The sequence below is a fragment of the Arachis hypogaea genome, chromosome 5 (assembly GCF_003086295.3).
Source record: "Arachis hypogaea cultivar Tifrunner chromosome 5, arahy.Tifrunner.gnm2.J5K5, whole genome shotgun sequence".
Taxonomy (NCBI): Eukaryota; Viridiplantae; Streptophyta; class Magnoliopsida; order Fabales; family Fabaceae; genus Arachis; species Arachis hypogaea.
Genome location: NC_092040.1, coordinates 28,411,507 through 28,428,511, shown reverse-complemented (window position 1 = coordinate 28,428,511; position 17,005 = coordinate 28,411,507). Strand labels below are relative to the sequence as shown.

Genomic DNA, 17,005 nt, shown 5'->3' with positions numbered 1-17,005 from the left:
TAAATATATGATCATACTAAAAATAATGACAATGATTACCCAAGTGCATGCATTAATGCATATGCGTACCACACGTAACACAATTAAATATAGTTTGCTTATATTCTGTAATATTATCGATTCATTATTGGAATAAATAATGAAAATGATTCTTAACAACGCCACTCTTGTTTGTCTTGCAGTTTTTTTGTTTTATACAGATGTCACTCACTCTATTATATACTAATTAAATGTTTTATTCTGTATAAAATCCTTTAATAATCAACTTATTTTGGTCTTCATTATTTCTTTGATGAATAATATAATGCCTATGACTATTAGACAAGCTTTTGCACCTAATAGTTTGATACATGTGAAATATCAAATCAATACACTATTTAAATTCAATTTTGTATGAAAAGTGAATAAACCGTGTAGTACTTCTGTAATTTATTAATATCCAATTGATTAAAATTTTTATTATTTTAATACTTTCCTGTCTTATATTAATATTTTTATTTGAATTTTTTAATACTTTTAAAATTAACAATTAATCACTAATAAATATCAACTTTCGATAAAAAATTTGAATTTTATAATTCTAATAACGTGATTAAATAAAATTTTAGTCATCAACAAAATTAAATGAATAAAGAAATGTGTTTCTTATGTTATTTATATTTTATTATAATAATAGTAACAAATTAAAATTTAACTATTATTAAACTATATTTTAAGAGTTTATCACTAACTATAAAAACGGAGAGAATTATAAGTATTCTTTAATATTGATTAATAAAAATATACTACTTCTCTTAACAACTTAAATTAATATATAAGAAGAGATTCATAAATAGTTATTATATTTCTAATATACTCCTCGTGCAAGAGCTTGATCTTTTGGGTTTGTGAAAAATTTGGTTAGTTTTTTTTCTCTCTTGTTAATAGTCTTATGCTAAATTCCTTTTTTTAGGGTCAACAAGCTAAGGATTAAATTCTAGTGGTACCATGTCATATACTACTTCTCTATAAAATTTAAACTAATAAAAACAAATATATGAATGATTATTTCTCTAAAAAAAGAGTGTTGTTAAATGCAAAATTTAATTATAAATTTATGTTGATTAATGTTGAAATAGAATAAAAATTATAAATTTATTTCAACCCTTTATAATGTTGAACTTATTATGGGTCATACACTAACAGGTATTTTAATCTTTGTAAAAGATTATTAGTTATTTTGCAATGAATTTTAAAATTAAATTTTAAATCTAGATAAAATTTTAATTATTTTTTTAAAATTAAAATACGATACGATTTAAATTTAAAATAAAAAAATAACTTCGTAATATATATATCATTAGTAAAGTAATAATATACACCATTTGTTCCTTTAACTTTATATATATAAATAAATGTGAGTTTAATTATTGAAAAAGAATTTTTTTATGCATCAAATTATAAAAAAAATCTCAATTTATATCAGACTCCATTTGTCAAGAAGTTAATATATTAGTCTCGATATAAATACATATAACACTTTCGTACAACTAGAGGACGAAAAGTTTTTTTATTGATAATCAAAGCATCTTTGGATTTTTTTTCCTGATCTATATTATCTTCTACTACTACTATTATTATTATTATTATTATTATTATTATTATTATTATTATTATTTGTTGAGAAAAGAGACACAAGTAACAGAGAACCAATTTGGATTTATGCCAGACAGATGTACCACTGAAGCAATATACCTATTAAGAAGGATGATGGAGAGGTATCGTAGTAATAAAAAGGATCTACATATGGTGTTTATTGATTTGGAAAAAGCATATGATAGGGTACCAAGGAAGGTCTTATGGAAGGTTTTAGAAAAGAGGAGAGTAAGGATCGCATATATTCGGGCAATTAAAGACATGTATGATGGGGTCACAACTAGTGTGAAGACTCAAGGTGGTGTGACAGAGGAATTTCCTATTGGTATAGGATTACACCAGGGATCATCCTTAAGTCCATACCTTTTCACATTAGTCTTGGAAGTACTCACAGAGCACATCCAAGAGCCTGTGCCATGGTGCATGCTTTTTGCCGATGATATCGTCCTTATGGGAGAGTCAAGAGAAGACCTAAATAAGAAGTTGGAGTTATGGAGAGAAGCTTTAGAAGTGTATGGTCTGCGCATAAGCCGTAGCAAGACGGAATATATGGAATGTAAGTTCAGTCTGAGAAGGGAAAACCCTAATATAGAGGTGAAGATTGGAGAAAATATCCTACGAAAAGTTAAAAGTTTTAAGTATCTTGGGTGCATCATACAGGATAATGGAGAAATTGAACAGGATGTAAATCATAGGATCCAAGCAGGTTGGTCAAAATGGCGGAGTGCATCTGGTTTTATATGCGACAAAAAAGTGCCTTTAAAACTTAAAGGTAAATTCTATCGCACCGCTATAAGACCGGTTATGCTGTATGGTACGGAGTGTTGGGCGGCTAAAGGGGAGCACGAACATAAGCTGAGTGTGGTAGAGATGAAGATGTTGAGATGGATGAGTGGTCATACGCGATTGGATAAAATAAGGAATGAAGATATAAGGGAGAGAGTTGGAGTAGCACCCATTGTGGAAAAGATGGTTGAATCGTGTCTCAGGTGGTTTGGACATGTGAGAAGAAGACCGATAGAACATCCAGTCAGAAGGGTGAATGAGATGGAAGATGGACAAAGGGCGAAAGGCAGAGGAAGACCTAAGAAGACTATTCATGAGGTGGTCAAACGAGATCTACATGTAAACGGTCTCTCTGTAGACATGATACATGATAGAGCACAATGGCGTCGTTTGATTCATGTAGCCGACCCCACTTAGTGGGACAAGGCTTTGTTGTTGTTGTTGTTGTTGTATTATTATTTGTTGAATTATATATACTATTAATAATCAATATTTGATTTTCAGTTAAAAAATAGCATTTGTTCTAAATTAAAAAATGGTATGTTTTTAATTCCTTTCAAATTATATTAAAAAAGGAAAAGTATATGGAACTAAGAAGTTACCAGCCAAAAACTAAACAAAATCACATTAATTTATATTAATTAAGTAAACCTAATTAAAATCTATAAAAACCTTCTTCTTCTCTCTCACATTAACCTACCCACTTCCAACAATCACACACACAGACCCCTCTCTCTCACCGTCAGGCCCTCTCCGCCTCTCCACTGCGACTCACTCCTCTTCTATCACCGACATCTGGCTCGTCGTATTCGCCACTATCGACAAGAACCGCTTCCCTTTCATGAACCAAATGTGTTACCGGAGCCACCGTTGTAGTTGGTTGAACTTGTTCGGTCTGGGCTATGACAGCCTCATGTGGACATCCTTCAACTACGGCGGGCGCACTGTGTTCTTGAAGGAGGACAATGCTTGGATCGACCAAGTCCAGCAGAGGATTCCCGGCTTGGAGTCGTACCACGTGGCCTATGACACTAACGTCCACCAGGCGGACGATTTCATCAAGATTGGAATGGAGGAGGAGGAGTGCAAGAAGGTGAGCGACCCCAGGTTCTTCAAGTGCCAGCTGGCACACAAAAGCTATACTAGGCGCACACCACTACACCAACAACAATATTAAACATTACCTTTACCACATTCATTAAAGGGATAACAGCCACGTTTCACGTTTGTAGTTGATGATTAAAGAGACTGCAAACTACACATTTGATCTTAGCCAAAAGGAGTCCTTGAACAATTACAAAAATATAAAAAATATTCATTTAATATGAAAAAAATCCTAATATTTAACAAAAGAAATATCCAGTTATATTTTAGCAAAAATAATTAAATATATAATTTAAAAAAAATTATAAAATTCTTAAAGAAATAGCTGCATTCACATTTGTAATACAAAAAAATTCGAAAAATATATAAAAGAACATCCATTTAGTATGAAAAAGAAATATTCTGATACTTAGCAGAAGAAACATCCATATATATTAACTCGTAGAGATTTTGGATTCACCCAGAACTATTTGGCTGATTTTTTGCTAATACCTTTTGGTTCCTGGCATTGTTCATTAAAAAAAAAGGGTGATAGGTGATGATATATTGCATAATAACTAATTAACAACCGGTAACATAAATTTTTTTATTATCATTTGAAGTCCATAATTTATTAGTATATAATATCAAACTTATAATTTTTAAATTAAAAAACTGATCAATATTAATTGCAACTAACCTATATAATAAATAATAAAAGATAAATATTTTCTTCTACATATAATTTTTTGTTAATACAAATCAATTATTAATTAATATCATAATCATAATAAACTAAGAGAATAAAAGGTCCGTCATGCACGTACTCCTCATATAGCGTCTCATGGGTTTGTCCACGCTCTGCTAGAATTTTACTGCGCCGCGTCCATGGTTACACATTTTTTTTGTCTTTTCTTAGTCAAAGTCTTTTTCATATTCTTTTATTTTCTTTTCTTAATTTCTTTTCTGTTTCTAATTCACCCCCACTTGGATCCTTAATTTTCATTTCCTCTCCCAATTCATTCATACGTTGGATTTCTCTTTTAATTCACTCCGTTTTCTGATTCACTCATTCTATATATCTTTTTTTCTCTCTCGAATCATCAAATACCAACTCTGATTTTCTCAACATCATGAGAAACAAATCAGAGACTCAAAACACCTATATAATTGATAATGATCAGGAGGATGATTTGATCGTTTTAGCATGAAGATATTTCTGCAGGAATTCAAGCCTGTACACGGAGCCTGCCTAAAAGAATTTTCTCAGATTGGATCTTTTTTGTAGGTACCATGGAAGGAGCTCTCTATGCAATATGGAATAAACCAAAAGGAGTTAGAGTAGTCAAAAAATCCAAGAACCAATTTCAATTTTTCTTTGAGAATGACTCTGATGTAACTCGAATTGAGAGGGGTTTGCCTTGGTTATTCAAGAGTTTTGTTCTTCACATTTGTAGATGGAAGCAATGAATAAACATGGAGGATAATCACATCTCTTCTTTTTCTATATGGGCACAATTTTGGGGATTGCCTGAACAATACAAACGCTTAAGGTTGACCAAAAATTGGATGGGAGACATGGTCAAATTGAAGATGTTGCTCTATTTGAAGTTAAATGCAAAGATACATGCATAGTAAAGGCTAAAGTGGAACTGAACGGTGATAAAAGAGTAAGGGATACACTGAAATTGCTTGATCCTAATCAGAAAATGCTGAAAATAGGAGTACGCTATGAACACCTATGTGTGTTTTGTACTTATTGTGCAAAATTGGGGCGTGAATCTAAGAATTGCCAATTTTTTTATTGATGATTCTGCCCAAAATAATATCAAGAAAGATAGAGTTAGTGAATGGCTTAAGGCAGATCAAGTCGGTAGGCGTTTAACTGAAAAGAGAGTTTCCTTCAATCCTAATCAAAGCTCGGGATGGTTCTATTCCAGCTCAACCGAAGAAAAAATTTCTGCCTGCTTGGCTTTTTGATAGTTTCTCAAAATTGAGTGCGCAAGATGATCAGAAAAACAGAATAATGAAAAAATTGCCGCCAATTTGGGTTCTAGAGCAGAAAATAAGGGTGAATTAGAAAACACTGGTATGACTACTGATACTAATTCTTCTTCTAATATTTTATTGGAGATATCCTATCCTATGAATAATGTCCAACACAACAACAACGTCATGTCCAAGCTTAGAAAGGAGAACAAAAAGCCAAACCTGAAATAATGTTCAGAATTGAAGCAATCCCCACAATGTTCATAGTCTTAAATATGTAAGGCCTTAGGAAAATGTCTTTTAGTTATAGGATAATAAAACCACTGGATTGACTATGGCAGGTTGAAATATAATAAAAGACCCTTTTTGCGAGTAGACATATGACATCGTACCATCCTACTTTCTCCATGCGCTATAGTAATAGCATCACCTATGTGCCTGTGTGCTGAGAATGCATCTAGCCATGACTGAACTGGCAATGTGTTGAACCACAGGTCTCTTGCGAATGATGTTGCGTGCTCCAGCGAAGAGAACGGGAAGGCCTCTTCCATCACCTTGCAAAACAAGACGCTAGAGCCACAAAGAAAGAGGCCCCTCTCTTCCAATTTTTCTGATAAGTCCGATCATGTTAATCAATATATAACTTCAATTACAATATACTAACAAATTACAAATTAAATAACTTTAAGACAAAATATGTTATTAAAATCATATGGTCCAGGTGAATCAATTGTAGATAAGGAGTAATATACATCAAGTGTATCCATGTTCTAATTTCTATTATATGCTAGTTTCTAATTAATAGAATAATATTACACATGTCCTAAATTGGTAACTAAATACACCCCCTAATCGGCATCCTCTTCGCAAGCATCAATGGCATCAGTGGTAGATTCTTCTAAATCGTCATCCCTTCTCAACGACAAACCTTTGACGTCAAACTTAGACAACCCAGTCAAAATCAGTTGGGGGGAAGTTCGAAGCAACATTGTCCTATGTCTTCATCTATGTCAAACATATCCCTTGGGTTCACATGGACTACTACACTCCATTCTTGATCAACTGCATCATCCATGTAGTATACAAGGAGAGTCTCAGATACAAGAATGTACGATTCGTCATCTTCTCGAGCACCGGTATGAATTGGATGAGAGAAGTTGACCAATGTGTGCCCTAAGGAGTCTTGTTTTATGCCTCTGCCAGAGGTGGTGTTTGCCCAAATACATCTAAACAAGAAGACTGTGAATTGGCCGCTATAATTTAACTCAATGATGTCGACTATTTTTCCGTAATACAAGACGCTTGATAAACCACTATTTTATGATTCATATTGTATTTAATTGTGTGGTTTTATCAAGTCTTTGCCCACTTATTCATATGATTTGCATGTATTTACAATTTCTTCCTAAAAATATTCTATGATTGAAAACTTGCTTCTTAAAGACCTTTTAGTTGTATATTTCTATTTTTCTTCGTACCATTCGATGCCGTAATCTGTGTGTTAAGTGTTTTAGGCTTCATAGGGCAAGGATAGCATATGGAATGAAGAGGAAGCGTGCAAAAATGGAAGGAACACAAGGAATTGAGGAGATGACCAGCGATAAGTCACGCAGTCCCGTGGCTCACGCGACCGCGCGAAATAGAAGAAATCAGAGTGACGCGTTCGCGTACCTGATGAGACCGTGCAGATTGGAAGCTGCACGAACAACGCAAATGCGTGGATGACGCGCACGCGTGGTACGAAAAATGCTGAGTGACGCGATCGCGTGGACGACGCGGCCGCGTGACGTGCGCGATCTGCAGAATTTCAGAAGTCGCTGGCGCAGATTATGGGCTGCATTTCAACCCAGTTTTCGGCCCAGAAACACATATTAGAGGCTGGGAGTGGAGCAGAATCAGAACATTCATTCAATCATTCAATCATTACTCACAATTTTAGGTTTTAGATGTAGTTTTTAGAGAGAGAGGTTCTCTCCTTTCTCTTAGGTTTTAGGATTAGGATTTCTTTTAGTCATTAGGATTGCTTCTTCGTACCAGGTTCAATAATTTATGTTTCTCTTCTATTTTTGTTTACTCTGAAGCTTTAATTTGTATATGATTTATGTTGCCCAATTGGCTTATGAACTTTTCCATGTTAGAATTGACATCTCCATTCAATATAATTTGAGGTATTTCAGATATCATGATTGTTTTTCCCTATTTATAATTTAGATTATTTACTATTGGCTTTAGTTGATTAATTGGTAACTCTTGAGTTGTCAAACTCATCGTGGTTGATAATTAATATCTTTGCTGATTGATTTAATTTCCTATAACTCTAGTCTTTCCTAAGGAGTTGACTAGGACTTTAGGTGTTAAATTAATTTGTCCACTTAACTGACCTTCATAGTTAGAGGTTGACTTAGTGGGAGCGAAAGTATAATTCTCATCACCATTGATAAGGATAACTAGGATAGGACTTCCAGTTTTCATACCTTGCCAAGAGATTTCTTCGTTATTAATTTATTAATTTTTGCAACCCATTTCTCTTGCTCAAAACCCCTTTCAAAATCCAAAACACTGTTTTCCATAACCAATTTTAAAACACACCTCCCTGCAATTCCTTGAGAAGACGACCCGAGGTTTGAATACTTCGGTTTATAAATTTTATTGGGTTTGTTACTTGTGACAACCACACATTTGTAAGAAAGGTTGGTTGCTTGGTTTAGAAACTATACTTGCAACGAGAATTTATTATAACTTCTAAACCATCAATCTTCAGTTCTTCAACGCTACCAATAGCAACATTACTGTCGCGCTTGCTTGCATAACTCCTAGTGTCAGAAGTGACATAAACCCCGCCATTTTGGATTTTCAATCCTTCCTCTCTCGATAGAGTTCTAAACTTAAATCCATTTATGTTGTAAGATGTAAAGTAGCTAGCTTGAACATTGGGCCCACATGCAAGCCACTACAATTCGTTCGGGTGTATGATGCTTCCCAATGGAACCTGGCACGGAACAATTACGTGTTTTATCAGCTTGGGATACAAACGACAGGACGCCATTTGAATACGAAATGGAGTAATGATAACAGGATTCACCTCACACTTGAACCATTCAGGAAATTCTCTATGTATAACACTGTCTGTATGAGACTGGGACCTTGTTTTACTTCGTAACTTTCTCTTTGTGATGGCCCTAAAATCACTGGATAGGTCACAACAATTTTTGGTAAGGATCTCCAACTATATTAGATCATTTGAAGTCCATAATTTCAAAAGCACTTACTCTAAGAATTTTTTCACGGCCGGGCAATTGACCAAAATGTGACGATGAGCTTGAAATTTTTCAGTTGGTGTGAGAGTGTAAAAAGAAGCAGCCTCGACAGCCTTTCCAACCTCTCGGTACATGGTTGCACGTTCATCAGGCATAAGATCACACGGTCGATCGTCAACACGCATTGGTCGATTAATCCTACTTTCGACATTATCTAGGTACCTTTAACAAAATACGAGAATCTCTTCAGATAAGTTTCCTCTGCAATTGAGCCCTCTGGCTGTGATCTGTTACGCACGTACTGCTTGAGATGACATAGGTACCTTTGAGGATATAACACGTGTCATTTTCCGAAATTAAAAACATAAACACAAATTTTTTTATGATTACCTTTCAATTGGGTACATCCACCTATAATACACTGGGACACCGAGACGCACCTCCTCGACTAGATGCACTATCAAGTGAACTATGACTGTGAAGAAAGAAGGAGGGAAAATCATTTTCATGTGGCACAGAGTATGAACCATGTGATCCTGAAGGAGAGGAAGTTGTTGAGGGTCTATGGATTTGCTGCATAATTGGCGAAAAAAGGATGATAAATCTGCTAGGACAGAAGACACCGGGGCAGGCAATGCATTTCTTAACGAAATTGGCAGTAGATATTTCATTAGAATATGACAGTCGTGGCTTTTCAAGCCCGACAACTTGCACTGTCCTAAGTCAACACAGTGGAAAATGTTGCTAGAGTATCTATCTGGAAAGACACGTTCTTGATAGTCCTTAGAAAGAGCTCCTTTTGTGGATTGGTCATAGTAAAGATGGCATAGGGTACTTTCCGTCTTCTCATGGCCACAAATCATGCTTGACTCCCATCGACTGGAGGTTTCTTCGAGCTTTAATGTGGTCTTTAGACTTACCTTTCTCGTTTAGTATGGTGAAAATTATGTTGTCGCACACATTCTTCTCTATGTGCATGACATCAAGATTGTGACGCAATCCATTGTTCTCCCAATATGACAGCTCAAAGAATATAATCCTCTTCTTCCAAGGAGACTCGTCTTGCACGGCAGTTTGCTGTCGTGGGTCCTTTTTCCCGTAACCGATTGCACCTTGCCAAGTTAGACATGCACATCCTCTAATTGTCGAACAATGTCTCCACCAGAGAATTTGACAGGTGGACTTCTATCTTCTATCTTTCTATCAAAGGAGTACCGGTCTTTTCTATATTTGTGCTCATGATTCAGAAAGTGATGATGGCCCATGAAACACCATTTTTGACTGTGTGTGAGCCGGTTAGTTTCAGCATCCAAATTGCACACAAGACAGGCTCTTCCATTGTATGTATTCCACCCAGATAAGTTGCCCAAGATTGGAAAATCACTTATTGTCCACATCAATGCATCATACATCTTGAAGATTTTTTTCTCAACTGCATCTTAAGTTTCAACACCAACCCATAACTGCTTCAACTCATTGATCAAGGGATCTAGGTAAACATCTATGTCATTTCCAAGTATTTTAGGACCAGCAATAATCATAAAGAGGACAAACGAAGTGAGTTTCATGCAAATCCAGGGGGTAGGTTATACGGGATAAGAACCACGGGCAAATTGAGCTCATGTTTTCAAAAGGGTTAAAGCCATCGCTAGCTAAGGTTAGGCGAACACTGCACAGATCACCGGAGAAGTCGGGATATCGTTTGTCAAATGACTTCCATGCCTCGACGTCCCTTGGATGCCTATACATACCATCAGAGTTAGGACCTCTCTTATACCACAGCATGTTAACGGCTGTCTTACTAGACATGTATAACCGTTGCAATCGTGGAATAAAGGGGAAGTAACGAAGAATCTTCGCCGCTTGCGGTTTCCCGTTCTTCTTAACAACCATCTTGATCCTCACCCTAGATTTCTTCTTAGTCTTATGCTTCCATCTCGATGTCCCACACCATTTGCATTTGGTAAGCTCTTGGTCGTTGCCCTGGTATAGCATGCAGTCGTCTGGACATGTATCTATCTTCTTGTATGTGAGACCGAGCTTTCTTATGACTTTCTTGGCATCGTGCACAGTGCTAGGAATTCGTGCATGCTCAAAGGCGTCTTTGAGCAACTCCAATATCATTCCGAAGGCCTTATTGCTCATTCCGCACATGGACTTTATATGATAAAGCCTTACCAAGAAAGAGAGATTAGAGAATTTTGAACTTCTTGGGTATAGCTCATGCTCCCCATCATCGAGTAGGTCATGAAAATTGCGGGTCTCGTGACTAGGTTCATTGTATAAGTAAGGCAACTCATCCGCAGTGGTGCTAGCATGTTCATTCTTTGAGTCTTCTTCGTCGCCGTGAAGTCATGAGAAGTTGAATGCCTCGTGGACCATAACAAGCATCAGTGCATTGAAATTTCTTTCGGTTTGATCTTCATGTCCGCCACTAGAGCTCTCTACCACGCATCTCTCACCGTGATGGATCCAAAATGTATAATTAGACGGGAAAGGGTTTATCAACAAATGATCGAACACATCCTCTCTATTTTGTAAAAGGCCGAACCCACACTTCAGACATGGACAACGTATCATCCCGTTGGATGATGCATTGGCAAATGCAAAATCTAAGAATCTGGTCAAACCGTTCCTATATTCTGCACCAACTCGTGGCTTTGAAATCTAACTCTTATCAATTTCTAATTTAATGAAATAATAGAACGACAAAAACATCATAAAATAAAGTCAGACCACCAAAAAAGTTAATAATTAACAATTAAATAAATTAAGGGAGTCTATAATATGATTCAGTCGTACTTCTTGATATAAAATGAGAGAATAACTCTTAAAAGGAAAAATAGAAAACACATTTATTAGTATCCATGATAATACACAGCTAACAGAATTATTTGAGAAAGATGCTTACTCATTGAAAAATTCTGTACTTTCAAAAAATATTATTGGAAGAAAGAAACTCTGGGTCCAATGCCAAAAATTTGAAATGAAAAATTTTTTTCCTTCCTTAAAAAAAAAAATAAAAAAGGGAATATTATATTAATTTGAGAAATAATAAAATGAGAAATTAATATAGTTTTACAATATAATGTATGAGTTGGCAAACTAAACAATATATAAATAGAAATAGGTAAATCAAAAGGATAAAAGGGATAACAAACAGGATAGTTTTATACTTGAAAACACCCAAAATGAAAGTATCAAAATCTATTGAAATGCTAACTCAATAATTTTCACTGTCATTATTATTCTATAGTAAAAATATGACATATATAAAGGAGAAGTTGAACAACACATCCAGTATTTAATTATAGTTATATGCTTATATACAATAGGGTGGATTTTTCTTACTTTTCTTCTTTCACATAAGTATTTTGATGATACATGGTTTAATTAGTAATTATCCGCTAGTTCCTAAACTAAATGTATGTGGTTTCGTATTTGAGGAAACATAGCTGTGTCAAAGTATGTAAATAACTTAATAACTAATTGGAACATGATGATTGAGTTTAGCTAGATTCCAATTACTGAAATATAATGTAAAAAGAAATAGAAGCAAGAAGCTCTAACGGGAGTTCAAGTTCAATTGACCTTTTTATGTTTAATATTTCAGCCTTGAAGAATCAGTGTGATGTTCTTATATATTAAAATTGCAGAACTGAAGTTATATAAAATCTAACTGACCTATTAATTAGATCACATAAAAACACAAGAGATATATTAAAATAAGTGATGAAGACTTTATTTGAGTATGGAATACATAGGATTAACTCATTATTTTGTACATCTTGTAAGGTTGTAATTGTCTTTACCTAACTTCTAAGCTATTAATTGTATATTATTCAAAAAATTCATAACCAATAATTGCTTTCTTTCTTTCATTATTTCAAGCATTTGCTGGTATAGTTCAAACATTCAATTTAAAAGTAGTTAGCAAAACAGAACTGAAAACCATCTTTATTTTCAGGACAAGATTAATTATTTGAATTTAATGTACCTCCAGGACCAGATAGCAAAATAGCTTTCCTTGCTAGAGAAAGGTTCCTGTTGTGCTTGGAGAAATCTATATGCTTCAAATGAACATGTGCAGCACTTGTAAACAACACTCAAATTTTTTCGCTGCCATTGTCAACATAATATGAAAATATGAGTGTTATTTATTCATCATAACCTATCTATGAATCAAAAAATAGTTATCAATATAAAATTGTTGCACAGTTAGACCAAATAGTATATGATTGAACCATATTTGAGGAAACATAGCTGTTTCAAAGTACGTTTATAACTTGATAATTAATAGGAACATGATGATTGAGTTTAACTAGATTCCAATTATTGAAGTATCACTACAAGAAACAATGTAATTATCGACGCCAAAAATTGACGGTTAAGTTTTCCATCGATATTTTTCGACGGCTTGCTGTCGATAAAATGAAAAAGAGATTACTAAAATAAAATATTAAAATCAACGAAGATGTCGTCTATTATTTTGGTAACTTTCTAACTTCCAAATTCTATCGTCACATTATCGACAAAAGAGTGGTTAAATTTTTTTCTTTAAAATTGACGGACTAGTTGTTTATTTTAATAATTAAAATATCGACATTTGTTGTCGTCGATAAATTTAGACGATAGAGATCTCTTTTCTAACTTGGATGAACGGTATAGATTTATTACATAAAATAGACGACTAGGATGTTGATTTTTATTTTAACTAAAATCGACGGAAAGAGCCGTCAATTTTTATCATAAAAAAAATCACTCCCGCGTTTGGCTTCCCGCGTCCTTCGTTTCACTCATTTTCCCCAAATTTAACCCCATACCTTCATAAAATCAGAGTTGATAAGGCTTCTTCTTCTCGTCCATCGCCTGAGAATAGAGATCAGAGATGGAATCATAGTCACATAGAGAGGCAGAGAACAGAGCTTCTTCTTCTTTGATGCCTAAGAAAACCCACCGGCCTCTGCCTGAGCATAGAGCGTCGTCTTCTTCTTATTCTCCTCCGCCGAACCCGTTGTCGCTCCTTTTCATGTGAGTTCCTCTCTCTAGCTCGCGCTCTCTCTCTCTCACTCTCACTCTATCACATTGTGATTTGTGATTCTGCATGTAAGTTCTTCTTCTTCCACAGACTCGTCGTTACAATGTCTTTTCCGATTGTCGTCCCTGTGAGCCCGATGCCAGAGCATGTCGCCATTGCAGTTTCTTGTAAGTTCCTCCCTGTCTCCCTTTGATTATTATATTTATTTTTGCAATTTTTGTATCTACTATTTTTATCATAAAATTCTGAATTTGCATTTGTTAAACCTAATTAGCATAATCATTTCATCACATTACTTCAGCTTAACTACTTTGTCAGAGTTTTACAATGTGATTAGATAAAATAAAATTTAACAGAAAGAGTATTGCGGTTATTGTGATAATCTTGAATTTGTTTTCTGACCAAAATCATAATAATAAAATCTTGAATTTGTTTATCAAAGAAAATAGTTATTATTTCTATTACAAACCAAATAAGTCATTGTTTATTTTTATAAGAATCCAGATGCCTTTACAAATACATGGTGGCAGATTAGGGTACGACGAAGAGTATTGCAGTTCTTGTTATGGTGCTAATGGCAATTGTAATTCTTGTGAAGAAGTTCAAGAAGCGTATAACAAAAAGGAATGGGCGTTGCCAGAGAACTTGGACTTGTTTGATCAGTGTCAAAGAGAAGGGTATGTTCAGAGGGTAAAGGATGAAGAAGGTGAAGGATGCAATATTCATGGATCTCTTCAAATTAATAAGGTTGCTAGAGATTTTCATTTTGCAATTGGGAAAAGTATTCTTAACCATTCAACTTCTTCATTTCTTATTGATTTGCTTGCTTTACGAGATAATAATCATTTGGAAAAAGTATTCTTAACCATTCAACCTTCTGTGGATTATAGTATTAGACAAAGATATATGAAAGAAAATTTTGATCATTGAAACAGAGGGGTATTCTGCAACCTGCAGTTGTGTTGCTTTGTTTCACATTTGAATTAATTATTTTCTACTCTTTTCCTTTCAGGGGCATTATGGTCATCATTCATGGGCTTAACGAACACAGATTATCTACTATGCTTTCTGTTTTTTCTGATATATCCATTTTCAAGTGATTGTTATTTGTTAAGGCATTTGTAAGATGATAATAATAATAATAATGGTGATGTGAGAGGCTTACCTGGCCAACCTGCTGTGGATTTTGAGCACTATGCTGGCTATGTTACTGTCAATGAAACCAATGGAAGAGCACTCTTTTGTTGGTTCTTTGAGGCCATTACCAACCCAGATGATAAGCCTTTGGTCCTATGGCTTAATGGAGGTAATTAATCATAATCATAATATAATTAAAATCATGATGATGTGTAATTAATTGAATTTGTTGCATGCAGGATCTGGATGTTCTTCTGTGGGATATGGAGCAACACAAGCGATTGGTCCATTTTTAATGGACTATGATGGGCAGGGACTCAAATTTAATAACTTGTCTTAAAACCAAGAAGCCAACATCTTATTCCTGGAATCCCCTGTTGGAGTTGGCTTTTCCTACTCAAACACAACTAGTGATTATGATCAATTGGGTGATCAAATGACAGGTCCATTACTTTAAACTTAACATAATTAATACTATTTGATTTGTTACATGCAAACACATGCATGCATATCTTTGATTTGTAACTTGTTTGTAACAGCTAATGATGCTTACACTTTTCTCCACAACTGGTTCCTCAAGTTCCCATCATATAGAACAAGGACTTTTACATAGCAGGGGAGAGTTATGCAGGTATTTATTCTATATATTCATTCATTCCTACATCTTAGTTATTTGTTAAGCATCTATATGGAGCCAACAATTCTTTTCTTGCTTTATTCACTCTCAATTTATCCCTCGGTTATATATTTTGTTTCTATTTTTTGTCTTTTTAATATATTATGCCGCCAAAGACACAAGTTTCCATTTAAGTCATCAAATTGAAAACTCAAAAAATCTGGTTAAGAAGAAAGAAGTAGAACTGTTAGCAATGGAGAAAAGGCTAAAGGTATCAGAGACATTAAACACCGAGTTCTGCAGAGCTATTGAGGAGCTGAAGATGGAACAAGAAGAATCAAGAATGATCAAAGAAGATTTGGACAGCAAGGTATAAAAACACTTGAATTGAGTTAATTGATTGAAGAATAATAAGATTATGTGAATAGTATTTGTTCATGTTATAGCTATTCCTAGTCTCGAATGCTTAAAGTCCCTGTCATCAATTGAAAAATTGTTAATTTAGCGCATTTGGTTTGTCTCCTTGTTTGCACTGTTCCCACTAATGTGATAATTCTGTTATCTTTAGGTGTGAGGATTATGCAATTTGCTTTTTGCTTTCAACCAGAATGGCATCACACAATTACATGGCAAGTGCCAAATCTGTATCTCTTTATTGTATAAGTTCAGAAGTTTCTCAATCTACCATTGTGCACTTTTGTAAAATCAATTTCGGACAGAAGTAATTCTCTACTTGCTGTTTCGGTTTCACTCAACCTTGTTTGATTGACAAGTTCAGGTAAGTCAGTGGTGGTATTTCGATTATCTTTATGCTAGTTGATCATATGGATAATCTGAGAATATATGTGACAACTTTGAAGATTTGAAGGTTTTTACAGAGCCTATTTCTAACAGTTTACACTGTTATCGTCTACATTCCCTAAAGAAGTTTTCATACTGTGTAGTATCACTGGATCAACCATATATTACTAATAATCTAATATGATATTGTTGAGATTTTTTCTCTTTTTTTTTCTGTTGTTTGACAAATGATTGTTTACTATCCAGAGTTGGCAGAGATAAACAGTGCTAGAAATTGGGCTTGTAAAAGTGGCGGGATACCAAAAAGCATGGAGATTTGACCCCTTAACATCACAAACTAGTGGATTTTTTGTTGCCAAGTTCACAAAAGTAGCCATTTGATATTTCCTCAAAGAATTTATAATTATTTATTTCAGTTGCCAAATAGTTTTAGATATGCTATTGCATTAGAAACATTCAAACAGGGAAGTTTTCCTTTGATTATTATCATCATGTAGCTAATTAGTTACAAGAATTTAAATATTGTTGTCCAATCATACGGTTCTTGAGAGATTGGCTTGCTGTATCTTTTTCCAAAATTGAAATTGATTTCAAATTTTTACATATATAATAATTAGTAGTTATGATCATATTTAAAAGTTTATTTGCATTAATTGTTTACTA

General features: G+C 34.4%; 1 protein-coding gene and 1 pseudogene across 1 annotated transcript; one reads left to right on the top strand and one right to left on the bottom strand.

The window, feature by feature from the left end:
* Positions 1 to 6,454: 6,454 nt before the first annotated feature.
* LOC140184862 (uncharacterized) lies at positions 6,455 to 10,895 on the bottom strand. The gene is made up of 5 exons (XM_072238053.1): positions 10,343 to 10,895; positions 9,671 to 9,862; positions 9,141 to 9,468; positions 8,763 to 8,972; positions 6,455 to 6,719 (listed from the first exon to the last, which is right to left on the bottom strand). The coding sequence occupies exons 1-5, from the start codon at positions 10,893 to 10,895 to the stop codon at positions 6,455 to 6,457; spliced, it is 1,548 nt and encodes a 515-aa protein (XP_072094154.1).
* Positions 10,896 to 14,292: 3,397 nt separating this feature from the next.
* LOC112803357 (serine carboxypeptidase-like 31) lies at positions 14,293 to 16,662 on the top strand (annotated as a pseudogene).
* The last annotated feature ends 343 nt before the right edge of the window (positions 16,663 to 17,005 follow it).